Below are 20,206 nucleotides of genomic sequence, written 5' to 3'. Positions count from 1 at the left end.
TCTCCATCACAGTTTTACAATTAATTAGTATATTTTCTTTGATTATAAACGCTATTTTAATATGGTAATAATCGATGATTATGTATCAACGTTGGCTTCAAAGTCTCTTGTCACATCTATCGTACGATCATTATCAATAAGACACGATTTAATTAATTTGAAAGTAACCAAATATAGAAAATTAATAGACTTGACGAGTATAAACGTCAGTGACAGTTTAAAAAGGGTCAGTAGTTCAACTGTACAAAAAATGCGCATTTAATTCATTTAGAGCAGGGACTCTGAAGTAGTAACCATTGAATTAAAAGATTTATATGTAGGAATACCGCAGTCTATAAAGATTATATATAGGCATTATTTTAAGTAATAATGGGAGTTCCACAAAAAACAATAGTGTCGTATTTAAAATAAACATCGCAGTATCTAATATCATATTTTAATAGTTATCCTGTTTTATCTATTGTTGTTCTTCAATTGTTTACTATTTTCCTATAAGAAAATAATATATTATTTAAAGAATGAGAACAAGAAAGAAGATTATATAATTATAAAATCGAATTATTTTAATAATGTTTAAAATTAAAATTTTTAGGGGCTTCATATATCATATTTGACACTTCTCATATAAACTTTAATAGAAAAAATAATATAGAGCTTAGAACTAACTCCATTTATGCTGTACGTGCGTGTATATCTTCTTCTTACTAATATTTTTCGAAAGTTGAAAGTTATGACAAAGGTTAGGTTAGAAAGTATGGACAGATAGATGTATAGATGTTTGTTACTCTTTCACGCAAACTTATAGAGCGAATTTTCATGAAACTTTACCATAATATAGCTTATACATCAGAATAATATATAATCTTTAATTTAAAAAGATAATACGTAAAAAACAATGCGCGAGTCATCTAGTCCCACATATTGTACGCAGTTGAACTACTGATCGTAGTTATGCTGTGTTCAGGCAGCGGCGACTACGGTGGAGCATAGTCGTGCGCCGGCGCCGGCGTGTAGTCGGCGCCGTGCAGCAGCGATTAGGTCTGGTACTGCAGCATGGGCGCCGCCGCCAGGTTCGCGTGGTGGCCGCTGTTCATCCGCAGCGCTGACAGCGACTTGTTGTACCACTCGTCTTCTGCGCTCATGCCTGACAAACAAATGTTAAGTAGTAATGTGACTATGGATGAAGGATGGCTGATGATGAATTTTACTCTTTCACGCAAAAATTACTGAATGGATATCGATGTAACTGTACAGTAATATAGCTATACTTCAATAATGCAACTTAATATTGTCGATGCGGAAGTTTGTGAGTGTGGATTTATGGATGGATGCTCGTTATTCTTTCACGTTAAAATTAATGAATGGATTTTTATGAGACTTTACAATAATATAGAAAATACATCAGGATAACACATAGCCTATAAATTTGACGCAGGTGAAACAGCGGACATTGCTAATAGACTATAATTTAAAAAGATATTATCTCTCCAGCCGTTTTTCCGTAAACTTGAAGATACAACCACATTAAGTTTTCCCATCTTTACGAGTTCTACAATCGAATATTAATAATTCATTAATGTTACTTGTTTATGACTCTACATTACATACTTATAAATGGACGTCTGAACCATTCTGATATTTTGCAATTTTTTAAATAGTCATGACTTATTCATAGGTATCTCCCGTAATTAAGTTTAGGATCCACTAATCATTTCAAGATTTGTAAGATGTACCTATAAGATGTAGTTAGGGTTACCAGCCCTTCGAAGTCTAAATTTTTTTATACTTTTGCCTTTCTCTCTGGATATTAAAAACGGCATTTCTTATTTATTCATTAATAATTTAGTCTATGCTAATATAATAAAGTATAAAGATTTGATTTCTTATTCTAATAGTTTAACATACAATCAAAATCAAAGCACCTTAGGATTTTTTTCTGTCGCTTATATTTTACTGGATAATAAAGATGGACTGTATTTTTTTAATTAGCGATCTCTATATTAGTAGCACATGTACAAGACTTGACCATAGTCTTATATGGGTGGAAGTATAGGTTTAGCACTGTCGGTACTAGTGCATATGGTTGATTGATAATACAAAAACATCGATCTATAACTATCGAAAATTAAATATTGAATAGAAACATCGATGACAAAAAACATCGATATTTTCTCTAAACCTATCGTTTTATCTATATATTTTTTAGTTTTTAATGATCTTTCTTTTGTTTTAGATATTACACTTATTGACTCAAACGTTGAAGTTTATTAATCGTCCGTACTGGCGACAGAAACAATATAAAACGAGTTCGTGTTATTTGGTGTGCTTATTTTTATTCTTCACTAAATGTATGACTTATTGATGGCCTTGATGGTGTAGCGGTTTAGCACACCGCTTTACTTCCGATGGACGCGGTTTCGATTGTTCATACGGTACAAATATTTGTATTCAAAAGTATGATAGTTTGTATCGGTCTGAGTGTTTCCTACATATGTATGTAGGTATTAACAAAAATGTATCTAAGTATTTATATCAGTTGTTTAATATCCATAACACAAGTTCTGCTTAGCTTGTGATTATATAGCATTATGTGAATGGTCTAGGGAGATTATTATTATTATTGAAAAGTCCGACGATTTTCAGACACCCCTATTCGCAGGCCCCACTGAGGTTGTATATAATATGTAGTTATTTAGGTATAGATGGATGGTAGGGAAGCGAATAGTGGTACCGAATCGACCCCCGCGTTTTCTCAAGATGCAATCTCGCCTCAGGAAATAAGATATTTGCGAAGACGCCGCGAGTACGCCCGCCAAAGTAAATGTAGTGGAAATTTTCTTATTAGAATATCCACGGTGCGATGCCTCGCTGCCATCCACTTTTTTTTACGCAGGAATGTCCCGAGGCTCGGTCGTTTCACGCTCTATCGCTCTCAAGAAATAGGCGTAAGTATTAGGTAATTTTTTTTGTTGATAAAATATTGTGGTATTTCTTTTTTTGTGCAACAAATATGAAACGAAAAATGGGAGGACGATAGGAAAATGTCTTTGAACTAGAGTATTAAGCGATTATAGTGTTTTCAATTTTATATGAGATATGCGTAATGAAATAAACATAATCGGCAAGTTAACATAATCATACTAATACATGTAATAAGAACATGAACTAAAAAATAAATCTGTACCTACTAATATTATAAGCGTGAGTGGATCTGCCTGTGTTATTGTTAGCTTTTCACGACTAAACGGATCTTAATATTTTATATGAAGATAGATAGATTATGCGAGGATGAACATAAATTATATTTTATGCCCAAAGTCAATCTGGGCAGGAAATAAAGCTTGTTGACAATCGTATTTGAAATAATGTACCTATCTATTGTAAGTACATTGAGAATACTATACTATAATTTGATTTTTTATCAATACTCAAATTACATTATATATTTCCTGACTGCTTTTATGAATTTACAATTGTCTAAAGAAAGGGTCCGGTGCATTTCAACTTGTGAATAAAATATTACTACTAATGGTCATAATGGGAAATTTGACCAATTTCATAAGGAAACAAAGTGGAAATATAAATATATTTTCTTATATATTTTCATCAATTTGCCACTTAGAAACTGAATCTAAAAATATATTTATTTCCATTATGTTTAAATTTTCATTTTGTTCCTATCGGGAAAATTGTTTAGTTTCTTGAGGGCAAGCCGGTCTCTGGCTTACTATTTCAAACTACTCTTACCTACTAGTGTCATAAACGTGAATGTTTATTTAGATATTTATTGGTATGTATATGTAGTAGTAGCTATTGTTTTTTATTACAATTTTCTTTTCTTTTATTTGCTGTTTTCTTGTGCGAATTGCTGTTACAATTTTCGGTCAGATCAGATTTAAGCTATATAAATTCATTTGTTTTCTTTGATATATATATAACGGAAATCTGTCGTCGCCTAAGCAAGCAAACGTTTCTAATTAAATGAATTTTCATCTTAATATTCAGAGTTGTTTTCGATCAGATTGATATCAGAATATAATCTGAAATTAGTAAATTCTAAAGGTACTTTTAATTTATTATCGTTACTCACTCTATGTGTGCCCAAATCGCATACAATATATACATAAATACCTTTATTATTATTATTCTTACTAACTATAGGTAGGTACGTTGTTGGCTTTACTTGACAACTAAAATGGTAGTACTACTTGCAAGTTCTAACCGAAGTTAAAACGTAACTTTGCCTAACTTAGTTATACAAGTGCGTATTTACTTGTGTTAATTTACTATATTTCATGTGCAGAGTTGAGAAACACAAATTACTAATCTACTTCTACATACAGAGCCGTCATCGAGTTATTTGAACATTAAAATTATTAATAAGTTACGTATATATCTGATATATCTAGTGACAGACAAGTAGTTGCTATAATATTTAATATTTATGACATGTAAGCTCTTATTGATGCCCTTATGATGACTTCGGTGGTCTATGACTGATTCGTCGATGAATGATGATTCGTCACATGGTGCAAACATTTGCATTCATGAGTATCATTGTTTGTATCGGCCTGGGTCTTTTCTATGTATATTATGTATATATATTTTTCTTTATAAAAAAAAACTATATATAATAATATACATAAATTTAAATATTTATATCAATTGTCTAGTTCCCATAACATAAGCTCTGCTTACCGTGGGACTGGATGGCGCTGTACTAATTGTCCAGGGTTATTTATTGTGCTATACCATAATGCCCCGCGATTTTAAGTGCTTTTATAAATGAAAGATAGCCTATCCGTCCTCGGGACGCAATACGAGTATCTTCACGTACTTCGTTAAGAGCCATTCAGCAGTTTAGTCGTGATAAAGTAACAAACAGAGCAGTAGTAAAACACTAAAGCACGGCGTTCTTCGTTTATGTTTTCTTGAAACTTCTCTACATGAATAATCAAGGTTTTATATATTTATTTATTAACTACCTTATTGTTGTGTATATAAATAGATTTTATAATATGTAGAGTACAAAAATTCTATTACAGAGGGGTCACATTATCAAATTCGAACCAGAGTGCCCCATATGAAATGCACTATGAAAATGCACTGAACGTCCGATCTGAACCTGATAAAAAGAGTGTGAAGAGCTCACTTACTGTAAATTCTAAGGCTTCTTTGGAAAAGCACCAAACGTTCGATCCTGATAACGTTAAATTAACAAGTGAAATGCAGAAACAGAGATTTGAAATGCATATCGCATGCTCAATAATAAAACACATTACTTGGTATATTCTAGAAACCTTAGCGAAAATGAAGCGATTCAGATAAAAAAAAAATTAAAATCCTTAAATATTCCTTAGTACCTAGTAGTTAGTACATTAGTACTTAGTACCTAGTCCTTAAAGACAACAATAACTGTATAGAATTTAGTAAAAATTGTGTTACGTTGTGTCAATCTTAGAGTTGATTGCCGATTTTTTTTAATTATATCAGTTTTTAATTAGAATGTTACATAAATGTTGTTTCTTACTATATATATAAGTGCAATAAAGAATATAAATATTATAAAAATAATGTACTAACCCATTGTGTCCTGTCGCATGCCAACAGCGCTCATGTTGGCGCTATGACCCATGGAGAAACCCTGCGGCATGGGATAGGAGCCGCCACCCATTTGGGATAGAGAGAAAATATCTTTCTGTAACTCCTCGTAGCTGCCATGGTGCTGGAAAGATGAGATTCTGTTACATTGTGAACCTTAAATAGTTTACTAAAAAGCCCAATTACAAATGCATCAATTGGAAATAAAATTAGGATCGCAGTATCTGGTACAGAATATAAGAAATATCAAATTTGATTGTTTGATTTGGATTTGACTGATTCAAACTCAAATGCTCTAAGCATATATGATTGAATACATACTACTGAATATAAATTGTGCATTTTTTTGGTATAATAACATCTGTTACTTCATAGTTATCTGTAGCTTCAGATAACTATGAAGTAACAGATTTCTGTTATTAATATTTTTTATGATTTACAGCTTACAGCTGGTTTTTAGAAACAAAGAACTTACGTCAAGTTTAGCCCTATTCTAAGGTCTGTAGTAGTTTTGATGAATCGTTTAAGGAATTGCCTAATTATTAATCGTGTACGAAAGATTACAGACCTCTATAGGAAAAATCAATAAAATAACTATTAAAAAGCACAAGAAAATCAACAGACAAAGTCGATATGACAATGAATAACCGACATTTAGCCTAATAATCCGTCTTTAATTATAATATATGTAGTATTCCTAAATACGGTTAAATGGAAAAAAAATATTTACGAAATTTGCCAAATAAAAAAGCTGTACATAGTAGATAATTTGATGCATTAATATGCCGCATGTTTTATAGCGATTAACACTTTCGCTAATGGGACGGTGGCACGCTGAAATTATCCGTATTACGTTAGGTCACTGAGCGCGTCGGCCGTTTTAATAGCGTGTCTACAACATTAAATAATTATGGTTGTCTGTTTATAGAAAAAGTGACCGAGTATATAGGAAAATTGGATAATTTTCGATAGGGTTCCGTTAGGTCACTTTTAAGCTTTCCTATTACATTCATAGAACTGTCTCCCCAGAGTAATCATTAGAATCTCTGCACACATTTGAAAAAAATGTCTTTCATTATTCAATACAGATATTACTTTAGATAATACTAATAATATGACATGTGTTGATTTAAACTGACATCTACGACATTGGTAAGATAGAGGATATAGTTATTATGCATTCAAATATTCGTGGCTTCTCCTGTAAAGAATTAGAATTAAGCTTTTTCTTGGAATCTATTAATGTACCGGTGTTATATGTATCTGAAAAAACATTGGCTTAAACCGTGTGAAATAATTTGTCCTTTAGAACATTATAATATTATTTTGCTAGGAACAATTTTGAGTTCATTTATTATTTGAAATATTAATGTAAAATCGTGTATAGTTATAATTTTTGAATAATATGTCTTATATTTGTTAAAGAAGAAAGGGCGCGAATTATATATCAAAATAAAGGCCCTTCATCATCAAGTGACCATAGATTAAAATTGTATCCGTCAACCTCGATTTGAGACGTTGTTACCACGATACTGTTGGAATTGAACGGGGGTTCGATAAGGAGAACTTGAAGAGACGAATTTCTTAGCATTTATAGCAGGAGAGGGAAATTCCGAGTAGTTCTCGGGACTTGGACCCGGGTGTAGGTTTAAAACCCCTTTGACTACGTACGTCAATACGCATCTTTATTGTTCGTGCTTCTCCCCTGCCTAGCCAAATCTGGTAGGAGACTCCTAATGCAGCTTTAGATACACGTTCTAGTATAGAACTTATTGCAATTCTAGTCGAGCCAAGATCTTTTAGAAGATTGTAGAGAGATTTCGCTGGTATACCTCTCACTCCCAATTTGTTCATAAATAAATTAAACACATAGCCATTTTTCGTTAAGTCGTTTATTAATTCGCAATATTTAATTGTTTTTATTATCTTTAAGTATATTTGTTTCTCATGTTACAGTGAGCTCTACCAGTATTATACGTTTAGTTTTTTTCGAATACATCTGCTCTGGATGGTGAAACACCTACATCCTCTTTGATTTTATAAGTTTCATGTATTTTAAATTTCAAAAAAGAAGATTTGTATTCGACTTTAATATCTTTGTTAACTGCGAACTGATTTTAACTTTATTGCCGATTTGATCCCATATTAGTTTTGGCAACATCAAAATCGTTTATCGTTATCAAACGAACTGTTTGAGATTATTTGGTCGCATCGGAAAATCAGTACGTAATCAGCGCTGGTGATTAGTACCGCAGTAATGAACGTGAATTGTGGTCGTTACGAACATGAATGTATACTGCACACGATTTTTATTAGGCGGTGCATTAGTCAAATACATGTCATTTAACTTTATGAATTAATGCTAAGAGCATTCTCTATCCCTTGGGATGCTCAGTACTTCACAAATAAAATAATAATTATAAATATAAAATAACTAAAAACAATAAACATATATTAATCATAATAACTTCTATAATATTGCTCCTGATTCTATTGTCATATATAAGCCTTTATACATACCTACTTCTCTCTTTCGTCTCTTTACACGAAATTATCCTACAGATAAGAAGAAAGCAGGAGGAAAGGTGTACAGTGAAAACATCGTCAGTGGTTTAGCAGTTTAACATCGCCTTGCTACTGGATGATAGTGTGTTCGATATCTTCATGAGCATAGGTGTTTGTGTTGTTCTGGGTAATTCCTATATATATTATGTATACATTTACAAAAACTATATATTTCAGTATTTCTATTAGTAGTCCAACATCCTGACTTAAGCTTGGCTTAAGACTACATAGCAGGCGCTATGTTAATTGTTCAGGGTTATTATATGGTTATTAAAAAGTACGTCATATAAACCAAATAATTTTAAAACTAAATCTGTAGAATATATATATATATATCTATAGAATACTATAATAATAAATATATTACCTGTGGATATCTGTTGATGGTGTTAGGGTGCGGGTAAGGCTGGTACCCTCTGTACCCTTGGATGTTGCGCATCATACCATTACAGCCTGGCAGCACCGCTGGTGCTAATGCTTTTTGCAGCTGCTTTTCTTGCTTCCTATACTTCGCGCGTCGGTTTTGAAACCACACCTGATTATAAAATTATATTGTTAATTTTACATGTGATAAATGCATACAAATTCTTTTTATTACGTCGCAACGAAGTTAAACCAGTAAACAGTACCATAAATACATTGTATAATGACATACAAATTATGACATATAATAAGAGGTGGAGTCACAAATTTCGTGTAAAAAATCATTAAATCTAGGGCCTCTATCACCTTTCTAGTAGGATTCATAGATTTTGTGAGATCATATTTCGATTTTAGTCTTACAAACTCGAAAATTTTACTATTTATTTTTTTGTTTTAAATAGGAATGAATAATAATATATTTCATTGTTATCTTACTTTGTTTTATAAACGCGAAAGGTTGTGAGTATGGATGGTTTGTTACTCTTTGACGGAAAAACTATTGAAGTGATTTTGATAAAACCTTACAATAACATTGCTTATATTATACATCAGAATAAGATAGCCTATAAATTTCATGCGAGTGAAACCGCGGGCACAGCTAGTTTAGGTATAATATTAGCATGGATGTCCTTTATTTATCGAATACATGTATGTAGTACATACATTGTTATATGTGGAACAACAAAACAATGGTTAGAACACACGAGCTTCTAATCTGTGTGTTGTCAACGAGGATGAGGGCGTGCGTCGTTTGATATGGTGATTAGAGCTGATTAGAGGGAGAGGGTGGAAGGGAGACCGCCCAGTCGGCGAGGGGGAGCCAGCGGCGCGCCCCCGCACGCATTCTCCATATAAATAAACCGATACACCCTATACCTAACTACCCTATACGACAAATTATACATATACATACCGTTTAGTACATTTATGTTGGAGGGGAAACGTAAATGGGATATTAGTTTTTTCGCGTAGCAACCCAACATCCGTCGGAGCCGCGTCGTAATAGAAAATAGTTATTTCCTAATTGTGGAATGATTGCTTTTTAGTAATATATTTTTTTAATATTAATAATGTATCAAGATTTGTTCTGAGATATTATTGAATACGCAGAGCCGTCTTTCACCTATTGGAGTCCCTTGGCGCATTAGGTAAAGGGATTCCTATAACCATAGTAATAAAGCGCTATTTTGTTAGAATAGACAAAGTCATTGGAAAACACTCAGACCGATACAAACATATTTCGAGCAACATTCTTTTTACAATGTGACGGAATATCTGAATTCCAGTGTAAAATTATGACTTTTTCCATTAAGTGACTTTTATTAGTTTTATAGATATGGTATATATTATTTAATTTATTATTTTGAATACTTAAAATTGTAATTGTGACATAATTATCTTAAAAATATAATTACTATTGACGTCCTATTGTGTAACGAGATTTGTTACATTTGTGAATAAAACAATATGAAATATGAAATAACATTCATACTTATAAATACAAATGTTTGTATGGTGCTAGGAATCGAACCCATGACCATCAGAAGTAAGGCGGTGTGCTAAACATTCACGTGTCATTCTTTTTGTTACTGGAATAGCAAGTAAGCTGAAGGTTCACTAGATTACTAGGCAAATGTCGATTGTGGACACCACATACATTGTGGAAGATTAAAAAGTCATATTCTAGTGCTCTGTAGAAATATAATAGTATTTCTACAGATTAATACTTATTTCGAATACTATAATATGATTACTAATCGTAGCATATTAGCAGTTACTTCGCTAATATTCTATTCAAATAATTTTAGTCTTTTTCTTCTTTCGTTTCAATGGCAACTAAATACATATATTTAAATATATTTTCCCCAGAATGTTTCGCGACTTTTGCGCATTCTGTCGCATTTTTTAGATCTTCCTTTGTGTAGGATGTATATATATACTAAAATAAGTATAAGTATATATGTTATAGAGATTACTTAATCTAAATATATATAACTCAAAGGTGACTGACATAGTGATCTATCAACGCACAGCCCAAACCACTGAACGGATCGGGCTGAAATTTGGCGTGCAGATAGATGTTATGACGTAGGTATCCGCTAAGAAAGGATTTTAATAAATTCTACCCAGAAGGGGATAAAATAGGGATGAAAGTTTGTATGAAACTTTGTCAATTTTAAACCGATCGGACTGATACTTTGCATGCATAAAGCTACTATGACGTAAGCATCCCCTAAGAAAGGATTTTGATAAATTCCACCCCTAAGAGGTTAAATTAACGTGAGCGTAGCCGCGGTCAAAAGCTAGTTATAATATAATCATTGTAATTAAATAATATCAATAGAAATAGAAATCCAGTTTTATAATAATATTAATAAAATAGTGTAAATGTTTAAGTTATATTATTATAAAAATTTTAATAACGTGATTATAAAAACAGATTTCTACACTGTACAGCCATAATTCTATAAAATACATATCATAAAAAGAGAGAAAACCGAATTACTTGTCACTTAACATTAGCTCAAAGTACACTCCGAACTGACGGTATATATGATTTATTATAACTGTTTGTACATGACTACATGTACAAAGATATTTTGATTTGATTTAAGAAGACATTAAGAACACATTAAAAAACCTCAAAATGGAGCAAAGAATTTAACATATTGCTTTAACCAAATTTAAAAAGACGGTTGCTCTACGTGTAAGCATATAAGGTTTCTAGTAACGACACAACCTAAAATTACGAATAATGAGTAGTGCATCGATTAATAAAGTAATTACAGGATTTGTCATGCTAATACAAACGGATTTGTCATGCTAAAATACTGTAATAGTGTTTATTAAAGAAATAAACGACATAGAAAAATAAAGACGCATTTATCAATTGAAAAATAATTGAAAATCTAACCAGAGTTTATATACACCTAATAAAATTTTAGCCATATTCCTGTAGTGTGTGCTACGTTCATATAACGTAGAATGTACATGGTAGCAATATATTATGTAATATCATACTACATATTTGTTATAGCGTATGAAAATATAAAACCGCCAAGCAGCTAATATAATATTACTCATTTCTTGTTCAGTACTCACATATTAGTAATTTTTTTTAAATGTATTGGTATGTTAATCTTCATTTTTTTTTATCAAAAATGCTGTTAACTTTCGACCTAATAAGCAAGGTAGCATTTTAACAGTAATTTTATTTCATAAGTGTAGTCTTTTAAGAACGTTAATATTTTATTAATTTTCGAAGGCTAACATGTAAATTTTTTTATCGTATGTAAGTATGAATACGAAAAAAAATCAGATTCTGTTTCGTGTTCCGCTGAAACTGTCATCGAAGCCGAAATTCGGTTTCTGTTCCGGTTACGGCCGTAAAAACTAATTTCAGTCGGATACTACGTTTGCCTTCATACCTTCTTGATATCTAAACATATCAATAAAATTTCAAGGTAACAATAAAAATGTACTTATTACAACACGTTTAGTAGATACAAAGAGTAAGAATTTTATAAGACCTATAACTTAATTCGGTAAAGATCCATCTCGTAAATAAAACATTTTGTTGGGGCACGACAACAGCGATAGATAGGTACGTATTTTGCTGAGAGCGCGCCGAGTTATCCGAAGAAAACGGTCGCCTTTAAACTGAAAAAGCACGGGGATCCAACAAAACATTTTCTTATTTCCAATTGTAGAATTCATTTGAGGGCAGAGACAATGTCGAGGGGCGCGCGGGGAGGATGAGCGGCTAACTTCGTTACGGATCCATTTGATGGGATTGCAATGCCTCAGGGGCCACCCTCCCCTACCGCCCGCCCTCACCCTTCCCACGCCAGCCGACTCGTATTTTTATATCGAAATTTCCTCTCGAAGGAGGGAGCTCGACGTTGCTGTCGTCTTTAACGTTTACATTCTTATGTAGCGTCGCCTAAACGTTAATAGCCTCCTACGGCGCGCGTGTACCAACATACCCGCACTTACCTACACGTTTGCACACATCCACACATGTTCGATGATTTATATACCCATATACATATTATAATACGGTCGCCTACACGCATTTCACAAGCTTTTAACCGTAGTAGGTACGTCGTGCTCTTTTCTAACATCGTTTCGCGGAACCTTTCATTTTCCTAACAGAACTTTGGCACTCATTGCTCTTGAAAGAGTGTGTAATTGTGATCTTGATGGCAGAGGTAAAACCACGAATAAAATATCACTTGTAGTAGGTATGCATTTATTAGAAAAGATAAATGACAATTTTATGATTTGTTAAGATACGCTTTGACGCCGTACAGACGGGTTTGTTTATTTCTCTTTTATTTGTATTTTCTCTCTAGAAATACAAAAATCGTTCTTGAATAGGTTAACTATCTCATCATTTGTATTATTTCTAATGGTGTCACACCAATCTGTTTTTCCCTTTGTTCTTTTTTGTTACTTTTTCGTTTTCTTGGTTTAATTACTATAGCTTTGTTACTGTCATTATCGTTTTGGCTAAAGCTAAAGCAATGGCCTAACCGGTTAGAACACCAAAATTTTCAATAATTTTTATATCACTTTTAGGACGTAAACATAGCATAACCGTAAGAGGTCAGTCCAAGTTACTCAGCGAGCTATACCGGACGACGGAACTGGTAGAAAGAGTTTTATTGTGTGATATCTGGATTTTTACTTGTACAATAGCCCAAATGTGAGGCTACGTGATTAAATAGAAGTCCACTTTACATCATTTTCAATAGAATTAAAGTGATGGATATTGACCAGGCTGAAGTTGTGATGGGCTGGCCAAGTAGTGTCAAGTGATAACCAAACGGAAAGAGAGATTCTTGAAACAGACAATCATTCATGACGACGCGACGTGGACTGACGCAGGACGGATTCGAAAATAATGCACAGATACAATTGATTTAAAACATTGTTTTTTATTTGGTCGATAAAGTAATTTAAATAAATTTTAAATCACTATATAGCTTTCATAAATTTATGTTCTAATTTGAATATTTAAGTAAATTTATATCATAATTTGAATGTATTTATTTTCTTGTGATGGGTATACATTCAGAATGAGTGGAACAATAAATATGACTAATAAAATGCTTTTATTAAGTTAATTTATCGTAGTATTTTTTATTGCAATAATAATAATAATTTTATTTCAGACAACATGATCCATTTTGTTAGTAACAGCTTAATGACATAACTTATCCTATGTTAGTAATAAAATATAAAATAAAAATGCAATGTGCGGCTGCGAAACACGGTAAAACAACAATGAAATATATAAAAAACCTGACGTATACTGACATAAAAGATTTATGAAAATAAAAGGAATATCAAAAGAAGTTTGTGGCGGTCGGTCGCCAACAATGGGTAATGAGTTGGTAATTAGTACACATGAATTTATAAACTCGAATAAGTAGATATTTATTTAATAAACAAGGATACTAAAAGTCATGTTCCGAATAAAATATTTACAGCGACAAATTAGGTGCTCCGGGGACAAATCAATATCGAGTCCCGAGGGATTGAGCAATTTTAAAACTGAGATAAAGATCTCGCGAGTAACTGTGAGCATTTCGTATTCATACGGCCGAGGAGGACAGATGGCGCTTTAATTCAATCCGCCTCCGGCCTACGCACCAAATTGTATTATCCAAGTATTCGCGCATCATTGATATTTCGACAATTCGCTAGTGGTATGAGTGTGCAGTATTGTACGTTGTACTGACTAAACAATTTTGTTTTTTTTTTTCGATTTCGTGCGTTCCGGGTGGTCTGCATAGGCAAAAGAATTGTCTCTACAAATTCCTATATGTGGTGACAATTTTCAACCAATTTAAAGTTCGCTTTATTAAATTAGGCCATATATATTTTTAGGTAGTTTTTTCTTTTATTGTTTAAATTTGTGACACTCTTTCCTCACTGATTGGATACGGGTGATGAACGCTTGTTAATTAAGGCACTCTTATATTTATATTTTTTTCTTTTATATAAGCTAAAAGGAAGTATAAGAAACGGCCGAATACTGCCAAACAAAAGAAAAATATTCTTGAAACCCTCGAACACGCAGTCTCATTCTTTTCTTATATAGGGGCCAACAGAATGTTAGCGTTACAAGTTCATCTGTAGCTTTATGTTATATTGGTTAACTATTCCCCTGTACATAGAGCTGCTTCTATTTTTTTATTTGTATATTTATTTAGTCTGTATTTTTATGGTATGTGTTTATGATTGGTGAATAAAGAATGTATTTATCTATTATCTATCTATATTCCGGTTGCGCTTTCTGGGAGTGACCAGTCGCTGTCTATATATGTTTAGGATAGAGATATTTTCTATGATTAAATTTACGACGTCACAAGGATTAGATATACCTATATAAACAGAATTAATTTGGTATCATATAATTTCTAGCACAAATACATACTAATACAACACAAATATACACTAGTACACACAATAAATTCTAGGGTAAGTAGATAAATTTGTACTGCATTATTAAGCGATTGTTGAAATTGATGAGTCTGTGTCCAACTTCAGAAAATCGATTTTTTAAACGGCGGAAAAGTATAGGTAACTATTCAATAATAATGTGATAAAAAATATATAAGAAAAATAAAAAAGTAAGCCGCTAGTAATAATAATAATCAACATCGAAATTGAATTAGTGATAGCATCTAAACTAACTCTTGTAAGTACGATAATATAAATTACGAATGTAATATATGTATGTATATCTATATAATATTTGGATACAGGAAGATTTGAATAGAGTATATTGTTTTATAAATACTGACCTATAAATTAAAAAAATTTAAAAAAAAGTGTAATTATAGAAAACTACATTACCTAGAAAGCTAGTATTAAAACAGAGCTGGTTGGTATTTAAATTTTTAATTTGAATTTAGAACATTCTAGAAAAATCGATAGAAAGTAATATAACATTAGTTGAAATGCAAATTATATTCAGTGTGCATGAAATAAAATAAAAAGAATGAATACTGGCCTGTATCCTGGCCTCGTTGAGTTTGGTCGTCCGCGCCAGCTCCTCTCTGCAGTAAATGTCCGGGTAATGTGATTTTGCGAATGCTGCTTCTAATTCCGCTAATTGTTCCTGTGGAAACGATCACTTTGAGATGGCTACTTTAATGTTTTTCAGCTTTTAAATGGCTCTTTTGGTGACCTATTTGCCTATTTGTTTGCTGAGTCTTTTATTTATTACAATTTAATAAGTCTTATCATTATTACATAGTATAACACAAAGTCGCTGTCGCTGTCTGTCCGTCCATATGTATGCTTAAATCTTTAAAACTACGCAACAGATTTTTTTTAATACATAGAGTGATTCATGTACGATGTACACCTGTGCGAAGCCGGGGCGAGTAGCTAGTTAATATTATAAACAATAAAGTTTGTGAGTATGGATAGATGGATGTTTGTTACTCTTTCACGCAAAAACTACTGAGTAGATTTAAATAACTCTTTTGGTGATCTATACGCCTATTGGTTTCCTGAGTCTTTAATAAAAATCATTATATTAGTAAAACTTAACAAACAAATCAAAAACTTCTGCCAATGGATGTTTATTACTTTTTCATGAAAAAACTACTGAATGAATTTTAATGAAACTTTACAAAAATATAGCTTAGACATCATAATACATAAACTATAAATTTTAGGCGGATAATAGATTTTAGATACACTATTTTCCTGTTTTATACACCATTTATATTATTTATAGAAAAGTATTATACGGCTATTACAAGGTTGAGTTTCTTACCTATTTTTCAATGAATTACATTACGAATGTCGCGGTAGAATCACATAAAAAACTATTCAAAAGTGTTTATATCAAGATTATATGAATAAAAGCAAATTCTATACTATTTTAGTCTATGGTCCACAGCATCAATTTATATCTTTATCAAACTGCATTATAGACATTATTTTTTTTTTCTTTCTATTCTTTCATCGGTACTTTATGTATCACTCATATTAGCTCAAACAGTTAAATTATGACTATATACTCGTAATAGCTTTCATTATCCTGCCGATGTTTTCTTTAAATTGTGTGTTGTTAATTATTCTCCCATTTTTTGTAATACTTCTTGTATAACAAAAAATGGGAGAATATAAAAATGAAGAAAATGACGAGGTTTTACCACGTTTTATTTGTTATTATTGAGTTCCTTATATTTCGTCAGTGTTATAACCGCCATGATTATGGGTAACCTGAAGATCATCCAGTAGATGGTTAATTATGACCATAATATATTGAACTACCTTCATACATCTTCGTTTGTTGCTACTATTAAACTTGTTCGAAACTCATCTCACCAAACTATATCTATCTTCCCGCAATAAGTTTCCGATCGCGATTATTATTGTCAGTAATAATAAATAAAATAATATAAGATCCTGTGATTTTCTTAACTTTACTTGCAAATATAAACATTGTTTAACTGTTACGATGGATCTATATTAAAAAAAAAACGTTACATTAGATATAGATCAGATCTCATAAACTGAAGCATCTTAGGTACTGTCTTTTAAAATGAAATAGAAAATGTTAAATTACTTTTTTATTACACTCCTATTTCGTGGTCTTCACAAATAAGTTTATAAAAGGAACGTACAAAATATTTTGCCCGTAAAATTTCATAATAAATAAGACTTTCAGTAAAATTATGTACGGCATCATATACGGGATTTTCAATTTAATGTTGGACAAGACAAATAAATAAGTAACGTTAACAAATTGAGTTTAAAAAACAAAATGAGTTGAGTGTTTTGCCAGGTCTTATCAATTTAATCTGTAGACTGAACTTGAGAAGGCGAAATTTATTGATACAAAAACCTAACTTGTATAACCTACAGTGGTAGCAAATTAATCTGGATTTTTTAACAGTATAGAAAAAAATTCTTCAGTGTGATATTCAGTAGTTTTCCATTATATTGTAGTTTGGTGTAAAACGTCTCATCCAACAGTATAAACATATATATTGTTCCTAATGGACTAAAATAAAAAAAAAATATATTTATAAAGACCTACATTAGCAGACCGTAACTATTATCATTACTTTGTTAAAAAAAACAATACATTTCCACAATAATTTGGCAGGGTGGTCTAGCGGTATCGCAAACCTCATTATTTCCGATGGTCGCTGGTTCGATTCCTCATATGGCGCAACATTTGTATTCTTAAGTATAATTGTTTGTATCGGTTTGGATATTTTCTATATATATTATGTATGTATATACATAAAAAAATATCTAAGTATTCATATCAGTTGTCTAGTATCCATAACACAAGTTCTGCTTACCTTGGGACTGGATGTCGCTTTGTGAACTGTCCAGGGTCATTATTATTACATTATCAATTGAACCGGCAGTGGGGACCGGGTCGGTAGTAAAACAAATTGAATGATTACTTGTGTGAAGGTGGTCCTGTGACGGCGTCGTGCAGGTGTTGGACAGGAGGCAGTTGTAGAAGTATGGACGGCGTGCTCTGGGCCCAGCGCCGGTGATAACGTTGACGTGGCCCTGAAGACCCCCGATAGTAAAACAAATTGAATGATTACTTGTGAAAAGGTGGTCCTGTGACGGTGTCGTGCAGGTGTTGGACAGGAGGCAGTTGTAGAAGTATGTACGGCGTGCTGCGGGCCCAGCGCCGGTGATAACGCTGACGTGCCCCCCGTAGACCCCCGATAGTAAGAAAAATTGAAAGATTACTTGTGTGAAGGTGGTCCTGTGACGGCGTCTTGCAGGTGTTGGACAGGATGCTGTTGTGGGCGTATGGCCGGCATGCTGCGGACCCAGCGCCGGTGATAATGCTGACGTGCCCCCAGAAGATCCCGTGTTGTTCCCGCCGGGCTCAGGTTTTAATTTTTTGAAAGCACCTTCCGCTGCAAGTAACGAATACTATTAATCGGTTTCCACATTTTTTGTGATGGGGTTTTTATTTTGTGTAGTTGTGTGTGAATAGCAAACACATACATATGAATGTGGAAGGTTATAAGGACAGAGGAATGCCGAAAAAGATATGGATGGACTGCGTGAAAGATGATATGGCAAGAAAGGGAGTACTTACCGAGATGGCTGCGTACAGGGATGGATGAAATAGACAGACAAGAGACATATTACGCTTATCTCCAAGGAATGGGACGAGGCAGAAGATGATGAATGACAAACAAGTTGATTTGACTGTATGTACACAGGAACAGCACCACGTCACTCTTGCGTTGACATTCCATGCATCAAACTTTGTCCCCTCCCACTCACCCTAAATGTATGGCACCAAAAGGGTTTAATGGTGGAGAGTACCTAATTTTGTTAGTAATGTGGACTGATAACAATAATAATAACTTGACTGTGCACAGATTAACAAAGAATTAAGAAAATAATCTCATTGCTAGCAAGGTACCATATCAGGTTGGCCGTGGTTTTCCCTGAAAACCATCATGATAAAGACCTGGTGAATTTGTCACGATCAGGTTACGACCTGACCTCATGTTCATATTATCCTCCACTGGTACTCCGCTAGTATAAATCGTTAGCGCAGATAGGTACACCATTCCTTTATAATCCGATAAAAAATAGGGTTTTCATTTCAAGGATTTTCACCTAATATTGTAATATGCTTAAAGGTGTCCTCTGAATCACACCAGACAGAACTGTGTGTCTAGATGTGGTGTCATAATGCTGTAATGTCATAAATGTAAATGTAAACTCGATTTTATTGGCTAATAAAGATTACTATTATATTATAATGTACAACTGATTCTTAACTATCGTAAGGAATGGAGGAACCATTTGGCGCCAAAGAATCGTCCGCCATCTTATTTGCATAGCGGGCGGTGCGCATCGACCTCTCACTGTGGGTCAAGTTCAGCGCTCCTAATTGTAATTGCGTTGCTTAACTAATGTTGTTACGGCTAATGATTCGAGGTGAGCCATCATGTTTTGAGGGCGATTTATTTCGCGTACCTGCTTGTGGCGGTATGGCGGTAAAGGCAGATTTGTTCCGTTTCTTCATAAATGAAAAATGTGACAAATTTGATTATATTATTACAACTAAAATAATGCAAAATGGAATGTAGTGCATAAATCTGTATGCTGAGCAACTCGAAAGTTTCTTGCTCATTCTTCTTGGACAACCCTAGTTGTGACCGTATGGCGATAATGGCGGTTTTATTCCGTTTTTTTTCATAAATGAAAAAAGTGACACAACAAAGACAATACCTGCTTGTGTTAGGTTTTGTTTTATAAACATAATAATTAAAAAATATTAAAACGGTTAAACGGGTATTAACACGAATAATTTTATGGTGTATAAAGGTATTATATATTGATATATATTTATTATTTACCTCTCGAAATTTCAACTAAATTGCAGTACTCGTGGTCACGAGTTGACGAGGTACGAAATACGAAGGTACGAATACTTCTTATAAATATATTTTTGATAAATGTTATATTAATAATTAATTTTAAATTAATATGAACAACATTAAGGTTGCCAACTTTAATTCAAATTAGACGTATTGACAACAAATTTGTTTTAGTAGGTAATTAATACATCTAATTTTTTTTTTTATAA

At 32.8% G+C, this 20,206-nt stretch overlaps 1 protein-coding gene across 1 annotated transcript in view; it reads right to left on the bottom strand.

Moving 5' to 3' along the window:
- Positions 1-919: 919 nt before the first annotated feature.
- LOC131855572 (homeobox protein unc-42) overlaps positions 920-20,206 on the bottom strand; it is a 37,105-nt gene continuing 17,818 nt past the window's right edge. Inside the window, exons 2-6 of the mRNA XM_059206852.1 lie at positions 18,340-18,512; positions 15,614-15,721; positions 8,534-8,701; positions 5,584-5,725; positions 920-1,144 (exon numbers count right to left, since the gene is read on the bottom strand). Coding sequence (XP_059062835.1) covers positions 1,035-1,144; positions 5,584-5,725; positions 8,534-8,701; positions 15,614-15,721; positions 18,340-18,512 — 701 coding nt within the window. The 3' untranslated portion in view covers positions 920-1,034. The remainder of the gene's footprint in view (positions 1,145-5,583; positions 5,726-8,533; positions 8,702-15,613; positions 15,722-18,339; positions 18,513-20,206) is intronic.

Source organism: Achroia grisella, unplaced genomic scaffold, assembly GCF_030625045.1.
Source record: "Achroia grisella isolate CSIRO2021 unplaced genomic scaffold, CSIRO_AGI_Agris_v1 utg1062, whole genome shotgun sequence".
In the NCBI taxonomy this organism is placed as follows: Eukaryota; Metazoa; Arthropoda; class Insecta; order Lepidoptera; family Pyralidae; genus Achroia; species Achroia grisella.
This window is presented reverse-complemented; position numbering and strand designations above follow the sequence as displayed.